The sequence below is a fragment of the Lotus japonicus genome, chromosome 1 (genome assembly GCF_012489685.1).
Source record: "Lotus japonicus ecotype B-129 chromosome 1, LjGifu_v1.2".
Taxonomy (NCBI): domain Eukaryota; kingdom Viridiplantae; phylum Streptophyta; class Magnoliopsida; order Fabales; family Fabaceae; genus Lotus; species Lotus japonicus.
In genome coordinates, this window is record NC_080041.1 from 43,047,157 (window position 1) to 43,069,153 (window position 21,997).

The following is a 21,997-nucleotide window of genomic DNA, read 5'->3' on the forward strand; positions in this document are numbered from 1 at the left end:
ACTAGCGGAGATGATGGCCACTATGGCCCAAGTTGTGAGTGCACAGGCAAATGAAAATGCTCTGAGACGTGCGGCTGAGGAAGCACGTGATCAGCATCAGCGTCAGAGGGAAATAACTCTGGATCAGAATAAGGGATTAAATGATTTCAGGAGACAAGATCCACCAAAGTTCTCGGGTGGTACTGACCCTGACAAAGTGGATCTCTGGATCCAGGAGATTGAGAAGATATTCGGTGTTTTTCAAACTGCTGAAGGTGCCAAGGTTGGCATGGCTACTTATCTGCTGCTGGGTGATGCTGAGTACTAGTGGAGAGGCGCCATAGGAATCATGGAAGCCAACAATGAAATTTCATGGTTTGCCACCAGTGATATGACAACCACTGCACACGAAATTTCATGTGCAATTGTTGTCATATTGTTGCACACGAAATTTCATGTGCAATGATTGGCATATTGCTACTCTTAGTGGGGGCATGTTTCGATTCCAAGATGCCTCCATCGAGGTGAGGCATGAGAGGTGGTGTGCTGAACACAGTAGAGTCTACAAGGATAAGGAAGAAAGACTTAGAAGGCTCGATATCTTCAAGAAGAATGTGGATTACATAGAAGCCTCCAACAAAGCACGAAAATCTTACAAATTTGGATTGAATGAGTTTGCTGATCTCACAAATGACGAGATTAGAGCACAAAGAAATGGACTGAAGGCCTCCAAAGTCATGAGGTCAACCTCATTCAGATATGAAAATGTCACTGTGCCTTGCTGCGTGGATTGGAGGGAGGAAGGAGCCGTCACACCAGTGAAGAACCAAGGAACATATAGATTGGTTCTTGTGGTTTGGATTGTAGGATACGTCACTTTTAGAACAAGTTGTTTTATCTTTCGCAATTGCTCATTTACTTTACATTTTTATGAGCTTGATCGACTTTCTCTGTTGTTGGTTCAATAGAAGGATCTCGCAAACTCAAAACAAGGAGTTTTATTTACTTACCTGAACAACAGCTAATCGATTATAGCAAAAAATGACTACGATTAAGTTTACTATCAAACATGCGAGATCAAGAGAATGAAATTCACTTTTTTCAATGAAATCTCGAGATTCATTCTTATCAAACATTCGTAAGTCTTATGAATCAATCAAATTAGAATGCTGAAACAAGGAGAAATCTTTAACGGCGGCAAACAAAAAGGGCAAGAGAAAGGAAAAATGCTCCAGACACATAAGGCTCCTTAGAATTCAAGAGCAAAACGTAGCACAGACTGAAAATCAGCGACTTAAGAAAGCACTCGAAAAGGTCAAAAAGGAAGAAAAAAATATGAGGTGGTGGTATCGTTGATTATGAGTGCCAATGAGGTGGTGGAATCGATGAAGAGAAGGGACTATTGGGGCACTCCTGAAACTTGATTTCTCTAAAGCCTTTGGCAACATTGGTTGGAGTTTTCTTCTCAATATGCTTCAGATTATGCGGCTCGGTTAGACACGTACTTCTTGGATTCATGGACGTATCCTTCAATCCAAACCACAAGAACCAATCCATTCCATTACATACCACTTGTTCCTTGGTTCTTCACTGGTGTGACAACTCCTTCCTCCCTTCAGTCCACCCAGCAAGGCACCGTGACATTTTGATATTTGAATGAGGTTGACCTCATGACTTTGGAGGCCTTCATTCAATTTCTTCGTGCTCAGATCTCGTTATTTGTGAGATCAGCAAACTCATTCAATCCAAGTCTGTAAGAATGTCCAACTTTGCTGGAGGCTGCTATGTAAACCACATTTTTCTTGAAGATATCAAGACTTCTAAGTCTTTCTTGCTCATCCTTGTAGAATCTACCGTGTTGAGCACACCACCTCTCATGCCTCACCTCGATGGAGACATCTTGGAATAAAAAAAATTCCTCACAGAGAGTAGCAATATGACAACCACTGCCCACCAAATTCCTATTTAATATGAACACCACTGCACACGAAATTTCATGTCCAATTGTTGTCATATTGTTGCACACGAAATTTCATGTGCAATGATTGCCATATTGCTACTCTTAGTGGGGGCATGTTTCGATTCCAAGATGCCTCCATCGAGGTGAGGCATGAGAGGTGGTGTGCTGAACACAGTAGAGACTACAAGGATGAGGAAGAAAGACTTAGAAGGCTTGATATCTCCAAGAAGAATGTGGATTACATAGAAGCCTCCAACAAAGCACGAAAATCTAACGAATTTGGATTAAATGAGTTTGCTGATCACAAATGACGAGATTAGAGCACAAAGAAATGGACTGAAGGCCTCCAAAGTCATGAGGTCAACCTCATTCAGATATGAAAATGTCACTGTGCCTTGCTGCGTGGAATGGAGGGGGGAAGGAGTCGTCACACCAGTGAAGAACCAAGGAACATGTGGATTGGTTCTTGTGGTTTGGATTGTAGGATACGTAAGTTTTAGAGCAAGTTGTTTTATCTTTTGCAATTGCTCATTTACTTTACATTTGTTTGAGCTTGATCGGCTTTCTCTGTTGTTGGTTAAATAGAAGGATCTCGCAAACTCAAAACAAGGAGTTTTATTTACTTATCAGAACAACAGCTAATCGATTGTAGAAAAAATTGACTGCGATTAAGTTTACCATCAAACATACGAGATCAAGAGAATGATATTTACTTCTTCAATGAAATCTCAAGATTCATTCTTATCAAACATTCGTAAGTCTTATGAATAGAATCAAATTAGAATGCTGAAACAAGGAGAAATCTTTGACAGCGACAAACAAAAGGGCAAGAGAAAGGAAAAATGCTCCAGACACATAAGGCTCCTTAGAATTCAAGAGCAAAACGTAGCACAGGCTGAAAATCAGCGACTTAAGAAAGCATTGGAAAAGGTCAAAAAGGAAGAAAAAAAGATGAGGTGGCGGTATCGTTGATTATGAGTGCCAATGAGGTGGTGGAATCGATGAAGAGAAGGGATTGCGGGGGCTTACTCCTGAAACTTGATTTCTCTAAAGCCTTTGACAACATGGATTGGAGTTTTCTTCTAAATATGCTTCAGATTATGCGGCTCGGTTAGACACGTTCTTCTTGGATTCATGGACGTATCCTTCAATCCAAACCACAAGAACCAATCCATTCCATTACATACCACTTGTTTCTTGGTTCTTCACTGGTGTGACAACTCCTTCCTCCCTTCAGTCCACCCAGCAAGGCACCGTGATATTTTGATATTTGAATGAGGTTGACCTCATGACTTTGGAGGCCTTCATTCAATTTCTTCGTGCTCAGATCTCGTTATTTGTGAGATCAGCAAACTCATTCAATCCAAGTCTGTAAGAATGTCCAACTTTGCTGGAGGCTGCTATGTTAACCACATTTTTCTTGAAGATATCAAGACTTCTAAGTCTTTCTTGCTCATCCTTGTAGAATCTACCGTGTTGGGCACACCACCTCTCATGCCTCACCTCGATGGAGACATCTTGGAATAAAAAAAATTCCTCACAGAGAGTAGCAATATGACAACCACTGCCCACCAAATTCCTATTTAATATGAACACCACTGCACACGAAATTTCATGTGCAATTGTTGTCATATTGTTGCACACGAAATTTCATGTGCAATGATTGCCATATTGCTACTCTTAGTGGGGGCATGTTTCGATTCCAAGATGCCTCCATCGAGGTGAGGCATGAGAGGTGGTGTGCTGAACACAGTAGAGTCTACAAGGATGAGGAAGAAAGACTTAGAAGGCTTGATATCTCCAAGAAGAATGTGGATTACATAGAAGCCTCCAACAAAGCACGAAAATCTATCGAATTTGGATTGAATGAGTTTGCTGATCTCACAAATGACGAGATTAGAGCACAAAGAAATGGACTGAAGGCCTCCAAAGTCATGAGGTCAACCTCATTCAGATATGAAAATGTCACTGTGCCTTGCTGCGTGGAATGGAGGGGGGAAGGAGTCGTCACACCAGTGAAGAACCAAGGAACATGTGGATTGGTTCTTGTGGTTTGGATTGTAGGATACGTAAGTTTTACAGCAAGTTGTTTTATCTTTTGCAATTGCTCATTTACTTTACATTTGTTTGAGCTTGATCGGCTTTCTCTGTTGTTGGTTAAATAGAAGGATCTCGCAAACTCAAAACAAGGAGTTTTATTTACTTATCAGAACAACAGCTAATCGATTGTAGAAAAAATTGACTGCGATTAAGTTTACCATCAAACATGCGAGATCAAGAGAATGATATTTACTTCTTCAATGAAATCTCAAGATTCATTCTTATCAAACATTCGTAAGTCTTATGAATAGAATCAAATTAGAATGCTGAAACAAGGAGAAATCTTTGACTGCGACAAACAAAAGGGCAAGAGAAAGGAAAAATGCTCCAGACACATAAGGCTCCTTAGAATTCAAGAGCAAAACGTAGCACAGGCTGAAAATCAGCGACTTAAGAAAGCATTGGAAAAGGTCAAAAAGGAAGAAAAAAAGATGAGGTGGCGGTATCGTTGATTATGAGTGCCAATGAGGTGGTGGAATCGATGAAGAGAAGGGATTGTGGGGGCTTACTCCTGAAACTTGATTTCTATAAAGCCTTTGACAACATGGATTGGAGTTTTCTTCTCAATATGCTTCAGATTATGCGGCTCGGTTAGACACGTTCTTCTTGGATTCATGGACGTATCCTTCAATCCAAACCACAAGAACCAATCCATTCCATTACTTACCACTTGTTCATTGGTTCTTCACTGGTGTGACAACTCCTTCCTCCCTTCAGTCCACCCAGCAAGGCACCGTGACATTTTGATATTTGAATGAGGTTGACCTCATGACTTTGGAGGCCTTCATTCAATTTCTTCGTGCTCAGATCTCGTTATTTGTGAGATCAGCAAACTCATTCAATCCAAGTCTGTAAGAATGTCCAACTTTGCTGGAGGCTGCTATGTAAACCACATTCTTCTTGAAGATATCAAGACTTCTAAGTCTTTCTTGCTCATCCTTGTAGAATCTACCGTGTTGAGCACACCACCTCTCATGCCTCACCTCGATGCAGACATCTTGGAATAAAAAAAATTCCTCACAGAGAGTAGCAATATGACAACCACTGCCCACCAAATTCCTATTTAATATGACAACCACTGCACACGAAATTTCGTCTCGTGTGCAATTGTTGTCATATTGCTGTACACGAAATTTCATGTGCAATGATTGCCATATTGCTACTCTTAGTGGGGGAATGTTTCGATTCCAAGATGCCTCCATCGAGGTGAGGCATGAGAGGTGGTGTGCTGAACACAGTAGAGTCTACAAGGATGAGGAAGAAAGACTTAGAAGGCTTGATATCTTCAAGAAGAATGTGGATTACATAGAAGCCTCGAACAAAGCACCAAAATCTTACAAATTTGGATTGAATGAGTTTCCTGATCTCACAAATGACGAGATTAGAGCACAAAGAAATGGACTGAAGGCCTCCAAAGTCATGAGGTCAACCTCATTCAGATATGAAAATGTCACTGTGCCCTGCTGCGTGGAATGGAGGGGGGAAGGAGTCGTCACACCAGTGAAGAACCAAGGAACATGTGGATTGGTTCTTGTGGTTTGGATTGTAGGATACGTAAGTTTTAGAGCAAGTTGTTTTATCTTTTGCAATTGCTCATTTACTTTACATTTGTTTGAGCTTGATCGACTTTCTCTGTTGTTGGTTAAATAGAAGGATCTCGCAAACTCAAAACAAGGAGTTTTATTTACTTATCAGAACAACAGCTAATCGATTGTAGCAAAAATTGATTGCGATTAAGCTTACCATCAAACATGCGAGATCAAGAGAATGATATTCACTTCTTCAATGAAATCTCAAGATTCATTCTTATCAAACATTCGTAAGTCTTATGAATCGAATCAAATTAGAATGCTGAAACAAGGAGAAATCTTTGACAGCGATAAACAAAAGGGCAAGAGAAAGGAAAAATGCTCCAGACACATAAGGCTCCTTAGAATTCAAGAGCAAAACGTAGCACAGGTTGAAAATCAGCGACTTAAGAAAGCATTGGAACAGGTCAAAAAGGAAGAAAAAAGATGAGGTGGCGGTATCGTTGATTATGAGTGCCAATGAGGTGGTGGAATCGATGAAGAGAAGGGATTGTGGGGGCTTACTCCTGAAACTTGATTTCTATAAAGACTTTGACAACATTGATTGGAGTTTTCTTCTCAATATGCTTCAGATTATGCGGCTCGGTTAGACACGTTCTTCTTGGATTCATGGACGTATCCTTCAATCCAAACCACAAGAACCAATCCATTCCATTACTTACCACTTGTTCATTGGTTCTTCACTGGTGTGACAACTCCTTCCTCCCTTCAGTCCACCCAGCAAGGCACCGAGACATTTTCATATTTGAATGAGGTTGACCTCATGACGTTGGACGCCTTAAGTCAATTTCTTCGTGCTCAGATCTCGTTATTTGTGAGATATGCAAACTCATTCAATCCAAGTATGTAAGAATATCCTACTTTGCTGGAGGCTGCTATGTAAACCACATTCTTCTTGAAGATATCAAGACTTCTAAGTCTTTCTTGCTCATCCTTGTAGAATCTACCGTGTTGAGCACACCACCTCTCATGCCTCACCTCGATGGAGACATCTTGGAATAAAAAAAGGCCCTCATAGAGAGTAGCAATATGACAACCATTGCCCACCAAATTCCTATTTAATATGACAACAACTGCACACGAAATTTCATGTGCAATTGTTGTCATATTGCTGCACATGAAATTTCATGTGCAATGATTGCCATATTGCTACTCTTAGTGGGGGCATGTTTCGATTCCAAGATGCCTCCATCGAGGTGAGGCATGAGAGGTGGTGTGCTGAACACAGTAGAGTCTACAAGGATGAGGAAGAAAGACTTGGAAGGCTTGATATCTTCAAGAAGAATGTGGATTACATAGAAGCCTCCAACAAAGCACGAAAATCCTACAAATTTGGATTGAATGAGTTTACTGATCTCACAAATGACGAGATTAGAGCACAAAGAAATGGACTGTAGGCCTCCAAAGTCATGAGGTCTACCTCATTCAGATATGAAAATGTCACTGTGCCTTGCTGCGTGGAATGGATGGGGGAAGGAGTCGTCACACCAGTGAAGAACCAAGGAACATGTGGATTGGTTCTTGTGGTTTGGATTGTAGGATACGTAAGTTTTAGAGCAAGTTGTTTTATCTTTTGCAATTGCTCATTTACTTTACATTTGTTTGAGCTTGATCGGCTTTCTCTGTTGTTGGTTAAATAGAAGGATCTCGCAAACTCAAAACAAGGAGTTTTATTTACTTATCAGAACAACAGCTAATAGATTGTATCAAAAATTGACTGCGATTAAGTTTACCATCAAACATGCGAGATCAAGAGAATGATATTCACTTCTTCAATGAAATCTCAAGATTCATTTTTATCAAACATTCGTAAGTCTTATGAATCGAATCAAATTAGAATGCTGAAACAAGGAGAAATCTTTGACAGCGACAAACAAAAGGGCAAGAGAAAGTAAAAATGCTCCAGACACATAAGGCTCCTTAGAATTCAAGAGCAAAACGTAGCACAGGCTGTAAATCAGCGACTTAAGATAGCAGTGGAAAAGGTCAAAAAGGAAGAAAAAAAGATGAGGTGGTGGTCTCGATGATTATGAGTGCCAATGAGGTGGTGGAATCGATGAAGAGAAGGGATTGTGGGGGCTTACTCCTGAAACTTGATTTCTATAAAGCCTTTAACAACATTGATTGGAGTTTTCTTCTCAATATGCTTCAGATTATGCGGCTCGGTTAGACACGTTCTTCTTGGATTCATGGACGTATCCTTCAATCCAAACCACAAGAACCAATCCATTCCATTACTTACCACTTGTTCATTGGTTCTTCACTGGTGTGACAACTCCTTCCTCCCTTCAGTCCACCCAACAAGGCACCGAGACATTTTCATATTTGAATGAGGTTGACCTCATGACTTTGGAGGCCTTCATTCAATTTCTTCGTGCTCTGATCTCGTCATTTGTGAGATCAGCAAACTCATTCAATCCAAGTTTGTATGATTTTCCTGCTTTGTTGGAGGCTGCTATGTAAACCACCTTCTTCTTGAAGATATCATGACTTCTAAGTTTTTCTTCCTCATCCTTGTAGACTCTACTGTGTTCAGCACACCACCTCTCATGCCTCACCTCGATAGAGACATCTTGGAATTAAAAAAGGCCCTCTCAAAGAGTAGCAATATGACAACCAGTGCCCACCAAATTCCTTTTTAATATGACAACAACTGCACACGAAATTTCATGTGCAATTGTTGTCATATTGCTGCACACGAAATTTCATGTGCACTGATTGCCATATTGCTACTCTTAGTGGGGGCATGTTTCGATTCCAAGATGCCTCCATCAAGGTGAGGCATGAGAGGTGGTGTGCTGAACACAGTAGAGTCTACAAGGATGAGGAAGAGAGACTTGGAAGGCTTGATATCTTCAAGAAGAATGTGGATTACATAGAAGCCTCCAACAAAGCAGGAAAATCTTACAAATTTGGATTGAATGAGTTTGCTGATCTCACAAATGACGAGATTAGAGCACAAAGAAATGGACTGAAGGCCTCCAAAGTCATGAGGTCAACCTCATTCAGATATGAAAATGTCACTGTGCCTTGCTGCGTGGAATGGAGGGGGGAAGGAGTCGTCACACCAGTGAAGAACCAAGGAACATGTGGATTGGTTCTTGTGGTTTGGATTGTAGGATACGTAAGTTTTAGAGCAAGTTGTTTTATCTTTTGCAATTGCTCATTTACTTTACATTTGTTTGAGCTTGATCGGCTTTCTCTGTTGTTGGTTAAATAGAAGGATCTCGCAAACTCAAAACAAGAAGTTTTATTTACTTATCAGAACAACAGCTAATCGATTGTAGCAAAAATTGACTGCGATTAAGTTTACCATCAAACATGCGAGATCAAGAGAATGATATTCATTTCTTCAATGTAATCTCAAGATTCATTCTTACCAAACATTCGTAAGTCTTATGAATCGAATCAAATTAGAATGCTGAAACAAGGAGAAATCTTTGACAGCGACAAACAAAAGGGCAAGAGAAAGGAAAAATGCTCCAGACACATAAGGCTCCTTAGAATTCAAGAGCAAAACGTAGCACAGGCTGAAAATCAGCGACTTAAGAAAGCATTGGAAAAGGTCAAAAAGGAAGAAAAAAAGATGAGGTGGTGGTATCGTTAATTATGAGTGCCAATGAGGTGGTGGAATCGATGAAGAGAAGGGATTGTGGGGGCTTACTCCTGAAACTTGATTTCTATAAAGCCTTTGACAACATTGATTGGAGTTTTCTTCTCAATATGCTTCAGATTATGCGGCTCGGTTAGACACGTTCTTCTTGGATTCATGGACGTATCCTTCAATCCAAACCACAAGAACCAATCCATTCCATTACTTACCACTTGTTCATTGGTTCTTCACTGGTGTGACAACTCCTTCCTCCCTTCAGTCCACCCAGCAAGGCACCGAGACATTTTCATATTTGAATGAGGTTGACCTCATGACTTTGGAGGCCTTCAGTCAATTTCTTCGTGCTCAGATCTCGTTATTTGTGAGATCAGCAAACTCATTCAATCCAAGTTTGTAAGATTTTCCTGCTTTGTTGGAGGCTGCTATGTAAACCACCTTCTTCTTGAAGATATCAAGACTTCTAAGTTTTTCTTCCTCATCCTTGTAGACTCTACTGTGTTCAGCACACCACCTCTCATGCCTCACCTCGATGGAGACATCTTGGAATTAAAAAAGGCCCTCTCAAAGAGTAGCAATATGACAACCACTGCACACCAAATTCCTATTTAATATGACAACAACTGCACACGAAATTTCATGTGCAATTGTTGTCATATTGCGGCACACGAAATTTCATGTGCAATGATTGCCATATTGCTACTCTTAGTGGGGGCATGTTTCGATTCCAAGATGCCTCCATCGACGTGAGGCATGAGAGGTGGTGTGCTGAACACAGTAGAGTCTACAAGGATGAGGAAGAAAGACTTGGAAGGCTTGATATCTTCAAGAAGAATGTGGATTACATAGAAGCCTCCAACAAAGCAGGAAAATCTTACAAATTTGGATTGAATGAGTTTGCTGATCTCACAAATGACGAGATTAGAGCACAAAGAAATGGACTGAAGGCCTCCAAAGTCATGAGGTCTACCTCATTCAGATATGAAAATGTCACTGTGCCTTGATGCGTGGAATGGAGGGGGGAAGGAGTCGTCACACCAGTGAATAACCAAGGAACATGTGGATTGGTTCTTGTGGTTTGGATTGTAGGATACGTAAGTTTAAGAGCAAGTTGTTTTATATTTTGCAATTGCTCATTTACTTTACATTTGTTTGAGCTTGATCGGCTTTCTCGGTTGTTGGTTAAATAGAAGGATCTCGCAAACTCTAAACAAGGAGTTTTATTTACTTATCAGAACAACAGCTAATCGATTGTAGCAAAAATTGACTGCGATTAAGTTTACCATCAAACATGCGAGATCAAGAGAATGATATTCACTTCTTCAATGTAATCTCAAGATTCATTCTTATCAAACATTCGTAAGTCTTATGAATCGAATCAAATTAGAATGCTGAAACAAGGAGAAATCTTTGACAGTGACAAACAAAAGGGCAAGAGAAAGGAAAAATGCTCCAGACACATAAGGCTCCTTAGAATTCAAGAGCAAAACGTAGCACAGGCTGAAAATCAGCGACTTAAGAAAGCATTGGAAAAGGTCAAAAAGGAAGAAAAAAAGATGAGGTGGTGGTATCGTTGATTATGAGTGCCAATGAGGTGGTGGAATCGATGAAGAGAAGGGATTGTGGGGGCTTACTCCAGAAACTTGATTTCTATAAAGCCTTTGACAACATTGATTGGAGTTTTCTTCTCAATATGCTTCAGATTATGCGGCTCGGTTAGACACGTTCTTCTTGGATTCATGGGCGTATCCTTCAATCCAAACCACAAGAACCAATCCATTCCATTACTTACCACTTGTTCATTGGTTCTTCACTGGTGTGACAACTCCTGTAAGATCAAGATTTGGTCATGTGGTACAACTCTATGTTTTGATGATAACAAGTATTTATTTGTGGATGAACAACTATGATACTCTAATGTTTGTCTTGAGTGTTTTGACAAACAGGTTCTGATTCTGACACCAGAAGATATATTCGTCAGAAGTTCTGAAGATCAGAGGATCAGAAGATCTGAAGAACAGAAGTTCTGAAGATCAGAAGATCAGAGGATCAGAAGCTCTGAAGATCAGAAGATCTGAAGATCAGAGGATCTGAAGATCAGAGGATCAGAAGATCAGAGGATCAGAAGATCTGAGGATCAGAAGATCTGAAGACCAGAAGCTCTGAGGGACCAGAGGCTCTGAAGGTTCAGAAGCTCTGAAGGTCCAGAAGCAGAAGTTACGAAGGTCAGAGGATCCAAGCTTCCCTCTGACTCTGATCACCAAGCTTCACAAGTTCCAACACGAAGCATAACTCTGATCAGAAGTCAATGGTTAAAGGCAAATGTCTCTATCGAGAAGTACAAGAGCAGTGTACTATTCTGAAATGCCTACCTACCAAAGTTCAGCCACTGCAGGTTCTGGAAGTTCCAGAAATGCCCTCCAACGGTCATATTCTCTCAACAGAAATATCCTTTGCACCTTAGACTATAAAAGGCTGAAGAAAAGAAGAAAGCAAGAGCGAGAGAAAACAAAGAGCTGCAATACAAGAAAAGATTCAAGCCTCTACTTTCTTCATCTATTCTTATTTGGTTTACACTCAGCTTATTTAGAAGCAAACTTTTGTAAACACCAACCTCAAACAGTTGTTTGATTTTCCTTAAGGGACCGGGTAGGTCAGTATCCTTAAGAAGACTAAGAGAGTGAATCTTAGTGGTGATTCCTTTAGGAGATCAAGGTTGATCGGATCCTAGAGAAGACTAAGAGAGTGAATCTTAGTGATAGCTAAGTCAGTGTATTGTTAGTCACTTGTAGGTTTCAAGTGCAGTTGTAACAATTATCTGATTAGTGGATTGCCTTCATTCTAAGAAGGAAGAAATCACCTTAACGGGTGGACTGGATTAGCTTGAGGGATTTATCAAGTGAACCAGGATAAAATACTTGTGTGCTTTTCTCTTCTCTCTATCTTTATCCGTTGCACCATCTATCTTAGAGAAACCGAAAAGATTTACTTTAAATCTTAAGGGGAAAGTTTTTATATTGAAAACGCTATTCAACCCCCCCCCCCTTCTAGTCGTTTTTCACACCTTCACTTGGTATCAGAGCGCAAGTTCTGATTACCACACTTAACAGTGTTCAGTAGATCCGGGCCAGTGTGAAAAACTCATGGATTCCACCACTACTACAAGCAAATATCAATACAGTGCAAGACCACCTATCTTTGATGGTCAGAGATTTGATTTCTGGAAAGATAGAATCAAAAGCTTCTTTCTTGGCTTTGATCCTGATCTCTGGGATTTTGTTGTTGATGGCTACACCCCTCCTGTTGATGAACATGGTGTAAAGATCCCAAGGGTGAAGATGAGTGAAGATCAAAAGAAGGAATTCAGAGATCATCACAGATCAAGATCTATTCTGCAAAGTGCCATTTCATATGAAGAATATGAGAAAATTACTGATCGTGATTCCGCCAAGGGCATCTTTGAATCCTTGCAGATGTCTCATGAAGGAAACAAGAAAGTGAAAGAGACAAAGGCGTTGTCTCTAATCAAGCAGTATGAATCCTTCCAAATGGAACCTGACGAATCCATTGAGGATATGTTTTCCAGACTTCAGTTGCTCGTAGCTGGAATAAGACCTCTCAACAAAAGCTACACTACAAAAGATCATGTCATAAGGGTCATCAGAAGTCTTCCTGAAAGCTGGATGCCTTTAGTGACTTCAATAGAGCTTACAAGAGATGTTGAGCATATGAGTTTAGAAGAACTCATCAGCATACTGAAGTGTCATGAACTAAAGCGTGCTGAACATCAAGATCACAAGAAGAAGTCTATTGCCTTGAAATCCAAATCTGAAAAGGCTAAGGCTCTCCAAGAAGCATCAGAAGATTCTGATGAAGATGAGCTGACTCTGATATCCAGAAAGCTCAACTGCATCTGGAAGCACAGGCAGAGCAAATACAAAGGTTCATCAAAGGACAAAAGGCCAAAGAAGCACTTCAAGACGAAGAAGAGTCTGATGGTGACATTTGATGAATCAGAGTCAGAGGATGTTGACTCTGATGGTGAAGTCCAAGGACTCATAGCTATTGTCAAAGACAAAGGAGCAGAGACAAAGGAAGCTGTTGACTCTGACTCAGCATCAGAAGGAGATCCAGACTCTGACGATGAAAATGAGGTATTTGATTCTTTCTTAACCTCTGAACTTAAAGATGCTTTGTCTGAAATTATGGATAAATATAACTCTCTCTTGACTAAGCATAAAAGGTTGAAAAAGAATTTCTCTGCTGCCTCTGAAACTTCTGTTGAACATGAGAAAATTATTTATGATTTGAAAAATGATAATCATGCTTTGATTAATTCTAACTCTGTGCTTAAGAATCAAATTGCTAAGTTAGAAGAAGTTATTGCCTGCGATGCCTCTGATAGTAAGCATGAATCTAAGTATGAAAAATCTTTTCAAAGATTCCTGGCTAAAAGCGTAGATAGAAGCTTGATGGCTTCATTGATCTATGGCGTGAGCAGAAATGGAATGCGTGGCATTGGGTATTCTAAACCAATTAGAAATGAGCCCTCTGTGCCTAAAGCTAAATCTTTGTATGAATGCTTTGTTCCCTCTGGTACCATATTGCCTGACCCTGTACCTGCTGAAGTTGCTAAAAACCCTCGTAAAAAGGGATCTTTCTCCATGTCTAAATATCATGCAAAAATTCCTGTATATTATCCTGCTGAAAGACCCAAAGTTGTCAGAACTTCTGGGCTAACTAACAAGAAAGGACCCAGAAAGTGGGTACCTAGGGATAAGATTATATATGTTGCAGATATCTTCAATAGGTCCATCGAAACTCCAACCATGGAACCTGGACAGTGGATGCAAGCAACACATGACGGGAGAAAGGCATATGTCCCAAGATCCAAAACTTGAACCTGAAGGTGAAGTTGATCTTGGAGGCATCAGTAGAGTAAGATTTGGTCAAGTCAAAGCTAGCTGAAAAAGCTTGTAGAGATGAGCATGACCGGTTCAGAAAGTAACAAAGACTCAGAACTTGACGAACTAGAAGCAACAACATCAGAAGATGCTACTACAACTTCTGACTTGCGTCATCAGAAGAAGAGTAGGCTCCTAGCTTCTCATTCTGAAGTATCTAAAGATGAAATTTTGTCCAGAACGGAGATGTCACCAGAACCACACTTCTGCTCTCATCAGAAGATATGCTAATCAGAAGCCAAGTATCCCTTGGTATTCCTTCTGAGGGGGAGTATTTCGTCTTATGCTCTTACTATTTTTTTTCCCTCCACCTTCATTCTTTTTGCTTATGACAAAAAGGGGGAGAACTTATAGTATCTTGACAACTCCTATTTTATTAAGCTCAGAATCTAGATATTACTAACGTTGATATTAAGTATTAGATTCAGGGGGAGCTTAGCTCAGAATCAAGCACGAGTCTTGGATTCAGAAGGAGCAAGATAAACTATACACATCAGGATAAGTTTTAACTCTGATACCTTATACTCTGAGTGTATTCAGTTTATTTGTTTAGAGTTGTTCATCAAAATACATGGTTTTGTCATCATCAAAAAGGGGGAGATTGTAAGATCAAGATTTGGTCATGTGGTACAACTCTATGTTTTGATGATAACAAGTATTTATTTGTGGATGAACAACTATGATACTCTAATGTTTGTCTTGAGTGTTTTGACAAACAGGTTCTGATTCTGACACCAGAAGATATATTCGTCAGAAGTTCTGAAGATCAGAGGATCAGAAGATCTGAAGAACAGAAGTTCTGAAGATCAGAAGATCAGAGGATCAGAAGCTCTGAAGATCAGAAGATCTGAAGATCAGAGGATCTGAAGATCAGAGGATCAGAAGATCAGAGGATCAGAAGATCTGAGGATCAGAAGATCTGAAGACCAGAAGCTCTGAGGGACCAGAGGCTCTGAAGGTTCAGAAGCTCTGAAGGTCCAGAAGCAGAAGTTACGAAGGTCAGAGGATCCAAGCTTCCCTCTGACTCTGATCACCAAGCTTCACAAGTTCCAACACGAAGCATAACTCTGATCAGAAGTCAATGGTTAAAGGCAAATGTCTCTATCGAGAAGTACAAGAGCAGTGTACTATTCTGAAATGCCTACCTACCAAAGTTCAGCCACTGCAGGTTCTGGAAGTTCCAGAAATGCCCTCCAACGGTCATATTCTCTCAACAGAAATATCCTTTGCACCTTAGACTATAAAAGGCTGAAGAAAAGAAGAAAGCAAGAGCGAGAGAAAACAAAGAGCTGCAATACAAGAAAAGATTCAAGCCTCTACTTTCTTCATCTATTCTTATTTGGTTTACACTCAGCTTATTTAGAAGCAAACTTTTGTAAACACCAACCTCAAACAGTTGTTTGATTTTCCTTAAGGGACCGGGTAGGTCAGTATCCTTAAGAAGACTAAGAGAGTGAATCTTAGTGGTGATTCCTTTAGGAGATCAAGGTTGATCGGATCCTAGAGAAGACTAAGAGAGTGAATCTTAGTGATAGCTAAGTCAGTGTATTGTTAGTCACTTGTAGGTTTCAAGTGCAGTTGTAACAATTATCTGATTAGTGGATTGCCTTCATTCTAAGAAGGAAGAAATCACCTTAACGGGTGGACTGGATTAGCTTGAGGGATTTATCAAGTGAACCAGGATAAAATACTTGTGTGCTTTTCTCTTCTCTCTATCTTTATCCGTTGCACCATCTATCTTAGAGAAACCGAAAAGATTTACTTTAAATCTTAAGGGGAAAGTTTTTATATTGAAAACGCTATTCAACCCCCCCCCCTTCTAGTCGTTTTTCACACCTTCACTTGGTATCAGAGCGCAAGTTCTGATTACCACACTTAACAGTGTTCAGTAGATCCGGGCCAGTGTGAAAAACTCATGGATTCCACCACTACTACAAGCAAATATCAATACAGTGCAAGACCACCTATCTTTGATGGTCAGAGATTTGATTTCTGGAAAGATAGAATCAAAAGCTTCTTTCTTGGCTTTGATCCTGATCTCTGGGATTTTGTTGTTGATGGCTACACCCCTCCTGTTGATGAACATGGTGTAAAGATCCCAAGGGTGAAGATGAGTGAAGATCAAAAGAAGGAATTCAGAGATCATCACAGATCAAGATCTATTCTGCAAAGTGCCATTTCATATGAAGAATATGAGAAAATTACTGATCGTGATTCCGCCAAGGGCATCTTTGAATCCTTGCAGATGTCTCATGAAGGAAACAAGAAAGTGAAAGAGACAAAGGCGTTGTCTCTAATCAAGCAGTATGAATCCTTCCAAATGGAACCTGACGAATCCATTGAGGATATGTTTTCCAGACTTCAGTTGCTCGTAGCTGGAATAAGACCTCTCAACAAAAGCTACACTACAAAAGATCATGTCATAAGGGTCATCAGAAGTCTTCCTGAAAGCTGGATGCCTTTAGTGACTTCAATAGAGCTTACAAGAGATGTTGAGCATATGAGTTTAGAAGAACTCATCAGCATACTGAAGTGTCATGAACTAAAGCGTGCTGAACATCAAGATCACAAGAAGAAGTCTATTGCCTTGAAATCCAAATCTGAAAAGGCTAAGGCTCTCCAAGAAGCATCAGAAGATTCTGATGAAGATGAGCTGACTCTGATATCCAGAAAGCTCAACTGCATCTGGAAGCACAGGCAGAGCAAATACAAAGGTTCATCAAAGGACAAAAGGCCAAAGAAGCACTTCAAGACGAAGAAGAGTCTGATGGTGACATTTGATGAATCAGAGTCAGAGGATGTTGACTCTGATGGTGAAGTCCAAGGACTCATAGCTATTGTCAAAGACAAAGGAGCAGAGACAAAGGAAGCTGTTGACTCTGACTCAGCATCAGAAGGAGATCCAGACTCTGACGATGAAAATGAGGTATTTGATTCTTTCTTAACCTCTGAACTTAAAGATGCTTTGTCTGAAATTATGGATAAATATAACTCTCTCTTGACTAAGCATAAAAGGTTGAAAAAGAATTTCTCTGCTGCCTCTGAAACTTCTGTTGAACATGAGAAAATTATTTATGATTTGAAAAATGATAATCATGCTTTGATTAATTCTAACTCTGTGCTTAAGAATCAAATTGCTAAGTTAGAAGAAGTTATTGCCTGCGATGCCTCTGATAGTAAGCATGAATCTAAGTATGAAAAATCTTTTCAAAGATTCCTGGCTAAAAGCGTAGATAGAAGCTTGATGGCTTCATTGATCTATGGCGTGAGCAGAAATGGAATGCGTGGCATTGGGTATTCTAAACCAATTAGAAATGAGCCCTCTGTGCCTAAAGCTAAATCTTTGTATGAATGCTTTGTTCCCTCTGGTACCATATTGCCTGACCCTGTACCTGCTGAAGTTGCTAAAAACCCTCGTAAAAAGGGATCTTTCTCCATGTCTAAATATCATGCAAAAATTCCTGTATATTATCCTGCTGAAAGACCCAAAGTTGTCAGAACTTCTGGGCTAACTAACAAGAAAGGACCCAGAAAGTGGGTACCTAGGGATAAGATTATATATGTTGCAGATATCTTCAATAGGTCCATCGAAACTCCAACCATGGAACCTGGACAGTGGATGCAAGCAACACATGACGGGAGAAAGGCATATGTCCCAAGATCCAAAACTTGAACCTGAAGGTGAAGTTGATCTTGGAGGCATCAGTAGAGTAAGATTTGGTCAAGTCAAAGCTAGCTGAAAAAGCTTGTAGAGATGAGCATGACCGGTTCAGAAAGTAACAAAGACTCAGAACTTGACGAACTAGAAGCAACAACATCAGAAGATGCTACTACAACTTCTGACTTGCGTCATCAGAAGAAGAGTAGGCTCCTAGCTTCTCATTCTGAAGTATCTAAAGATGAAATTTTGTCCAGAACGGAGATGTCACCAGAACCACACTTCTGCTCTCATCAGAAGATATGCTAATCAGAAGCCAAGTATCCCTTGGTATTCCTTCTGAGGGGGAGTATTTCGTCTTATGCTCTTACTATTTTTTTTCCCTCCACCTTCATTCTTTTTGCTTATGACAAAAAGGGGGAGAACTTATAGTATCTTGACAACTCCTATTTTATTAAGCTCAGAATCTAGATATTACTAACGTTGATATTAAGTATTAGATTCAGGGGGAGCTTAGCTCAGAATCAAGCACGAGTCTTGGATTCAGAAGGAGCAAGATAAACTATACACATCAGGATAAGTTTTAACTCTGATACCTTATACTCTGAGTGTATTCAGTTTATTTGTTTAGAGTTGTTCATCAAAATACATGGTTTTGTCATCATCAAAAAGGGGGAGATTGTAAGATCAAGATTTGGTCATGTGGTACAACTCTATGTTTTGATGATAACAAGTATTTATTTGTGGATGAACAACTATGATACTCTAATGTTTGTCTTGAGTGTTTTGACAAACAGGTTCTGATTCTGACACCAGAAGATATATTCGTCAGAAGTTCTGAAGATCAGAGGATCAGAAGATCTGAAGAACAGAAGTTCTGAAGATCAGAAGATCAGAGGATCAGAAGCTCTGAAGATCAGAAGATCTGAAGATCAGAGGATCTGAAGATCAGAGGATCAGAAGATCAGAGGATCAGAAGATCTGAGGATCAGAAGATCTGAAGACCAGAAGCTCTGAGGGACCAGAGGCTCTGAAGGTTCAGAAGCTCTGAAGGTCCAGAAGCAGAAGTTACGAAGGTCAGAGGATCCAAGCTTCCCTCTGACTCTGATCACCAAGCTTCACAAGTTCCAACACGAAGCATAACTCTGATCAGAAGTCAATGGTTAAAGGCAAATGTCTCTATCGAGAAGTACAAGAGCAGTGTACTATTCTGAAATGCCTACCTACCAAAGTTCAGCCACTGCAGGTTCTGGAAGTTCCAGAAATGCCCTCCAACGGTCATATTCTCTCAACAGAAATATCCTTTGCACCTTAGACTATAAAAGGCTGAAGAAAAGAAGAAAGCAAGAGCGAGAGAAAACAAAGAGCTGCAATACAAGAAAAGATTCAAGCCTCTACTTTCTTCATCTATTCTTATTTGGTTTACACTCAGCTTATTTAGAAGCAAACTTTTGTAAACACCAACCTCAAACAGTTGTTTGATTTTCCTTAAGGGACCGGGTAGGTCAGTATCCTTAAGAAGACTAAGAGAGTGAATCTTAGTGGTGATTCCTTTAGGAGATCAAGGTTGATCGGATCCTAGAGAAGACTAAGAGAGTGAATCTTAGTGATAGCTAAGTCAGTGTATTGTTAGTCACTTGTAGGTTTCAAGTGCAGTTGTAACAATTATCTGATTAGTGGATTGCCTTCATTCTAAGAAGGAAGAAATCACCTTAACGGGTGGACTGGATTAGCTTGAGGGATTTATCAAGTGAACCAGGATAAAATACTTGTGTGCTTTTCTCTTCTCTCTATCTTTATCCGTTGCACCATCTATCTTAGAGAAACCGAAAAGATTTACTTTAAATCTTAAGGGGAAAGTTTTTATATTGAAAACGCTATTCAACCCCCCCCCCTTCTAGTCGTTTTTCACACCTTCACTTGGTATCAGAGCGCAAGTTCTGATTACCACACTTAACAGTGTTCAGTAGATCCGGGCCAGTGTGAAAAACTCATGGATTCCACCACTACTACAAGCAAATATCAATACAGTGCAAGACCACCTATCTTTGATGGTCAGAGATTTGATTTCTGGAAAGATAGAATCAAAAGCTTCTTTCTTGGCTTTGATCCTGATCTCTGGGATTTTGTTGTTGATGGCTACACCCCTCCTGTTGATGAACATGGTGTAAAGATCCCAAGGGTGAAGATGAGTGAAGATCAAAAGAAGGAATTCAGAGATCATCACAGATCAAGATCTATTCTGCAAAGTGCCATTTCATATGAAGAATATGAGAAAATTACTGATCGTGATTCCGCCAAGGGCATCTTTGAATCCTTGCAGATGTCTCATGAAGGAAACAAGAAAGTGAAAGAGACAAAGGCGTTGTCTCTAATCAAGCAGTATGAATCCTTCCAAATGGAACCTGACGAATCCATTGAGGATATGTTTTCCAGACTTCAGTTGCTCGTAGCTGGAATAAGACCTCTCAACAAAAGCTACACTACAAAAGATCATGTCATAAGGGTCATCAGAAGTCTTCCTGAAAGCTGGATGCCTTTAGTGACTTCAATAGAGCTTACAAGAGATGTTGAGCATATGAGTTTAGAAGAACTCATCAGCATACTGAAGTGTCATGAACTAAAGCGTGCTGAACATCAAGATCACAAGAAGAAGTCTATTGCCTTGAAATCCAAATCTGAAAAGGCTAAGGCTCTCCAAGAAGCATCAGAAGATTCTGATGAAGATGAGCTGACTCTGATATCCAGAAAGCTCAACTGCATCTGGAAGCACAGGCAGAGCAAATACAAAGGTTCATCAAAGGACAAAAGGCCAAAGAAGCACTTCAAGACGAAGAAGAGTCTGATGGTGACATTTGATGAATCAGAGTCAGAGGATGTTGACTCTGATGGTGAAGTCCAAGGACTCATAGCTATTGTCAAAGACAAAGGAGCAGAGACAAAGGAAGCTGTTGACTCTGACTCAGCATCAGAAGGAGATCCAGACTCTGACGATGAAAATGAGGTATTTGATTCTTTCTTAACCTCTGAACTTAAAGATGCTTTGTCTGAAATTATGGATAAATATAACTCTCTCTTGACTAAGCATAAAAGGTTGAAAAAGAATTTCTCTGCTGCCTCTGAAACTTCTGTTGAACATGAGAAAATTATTTATGATTTGAAAAATGATAATCATGCTTTGATTAATTCTAACTCTGTGCTTAAGAATCAAATTGCTAAGTTAGAAGAAGTTATTGCCTGCGATGCCTCTGATAGTAAGCATGAATCTAAGTATGAAAAATCTTTTCAAAGATTCCTGGCTAAAAGCGTAGATAGAAGCTTGATGGCTTCATTGATCTATGGCGTGAGCAGAAATGGAATGCGTGGCATTGGGTATTCTAAACCAATTAGAAATGAGCCCTCTGTGCCTAAAGCTAAATCTTTGTATGAATGCTTTGTTCCCTCTGGTACCATATTGCCTGACCCTGTACCTGCTGAAGTTGCTAAAAACCCTCGTAAAAAGGGATCTTTCTCCATGTCTAAATATCATGCAAAAATTCCTGTATATTATCCTGCTGAAAGACCCAAAGTTGTCAGAACTTCTGGGCTAACTAACAAGAAAGGACCCAGAAAGTGGGTACCTAGGGATAAGATTATATATGTTGCAGATATCTTCAATAGGTCCATCGAAACTCCAACCATGGAACCTGGACAGTGGATGCAAGCAACACATGACGGGAGAAAGGCATATGTCCCAAGATCCAAAACTTGAACCTGAAGGTGAAGTTGATCTTGGAGGCATCAGTAGAGTAAGATTTGGTCAAGTCAAAGCTAGCTGAAAAAGCTTGTAGAGATGAGCATGACCGGTTCAGAAAGTAACAAAGACTCAGAACTTGACGAACTAGAAGCAACAACATCAGAAGATGCTACTACAACTTCTGACTTGCGTCATCAGAAGAAGAGTAGGCTCCTAGCTTCTCATTCTGAAGTATCTAAAGATGAAATTTTGTCCAGAACGGAGATGTCACCAGAACCACACTTCTGCTCTCATCAGAAGATATGCTAATCAGAAGCCAAGTATCCCTTGGTATTCCTTCTGAGGGGGAGTATTTCGTCTTATGCTCTTACTATTTTTTTTCCCTCCACCTTCATTCTTTT

At 40.0% G+C, this 21,997-nt stretch overlaps 2 protein-coding genes across 2 annotated transcripts; both read left to right on the forward strand.

Annotated features, from left to right (window-relative positions):
- The first annotated feature begins 434 nt into the window (after positions 1-434).
- LOC130736213 (senescence-specific cysteine protease SAG39-like) lies at positions 435-947 on the forward strand. Its single transcript, XM_057588056.1, has one exon. It carries the CDS (start codon positions 435-437, stop codon positions 945-947), a length of 513 nt encoding a protein of 170 aa, XP_057444039.1.
- A 2,644-nt stretch (positions 948-3,591) lies between these two features.
- LOC130736219 (senescence-specific cysteine protease SAG39-like) lies at positions 3,592-4,104 on the forward strand. Its single transcript, XM_057588063.1, has one exon. The coding sequence runs from the start codon at positions 3,592-3,594 to the stop codon at positions 4,102-4,104; it is 513 nt and encodes a 170-aa protein (XP_057444046.1).
- The last annotated feature ends 17,893 nt before the right edge of the window (positions 4,105-21,997 follow it).

Bases quoted from the DNA above. Each gene is read 5' to 3' on its own strand.
- LOC130736213 (XM_057588056.1), top strand. From the start codon at position 435: ATGTGCAATGATTGGCATATTGCTACTCTTAGTGGGGGCATGTTTCGA.
- LOC130736219 (XM_057588063.1), top strand. From the start codon at position 3,592: ATGTGCAATGATTGCCATATTGCTACTCTTAGTGGGGGCATGTTTCGA.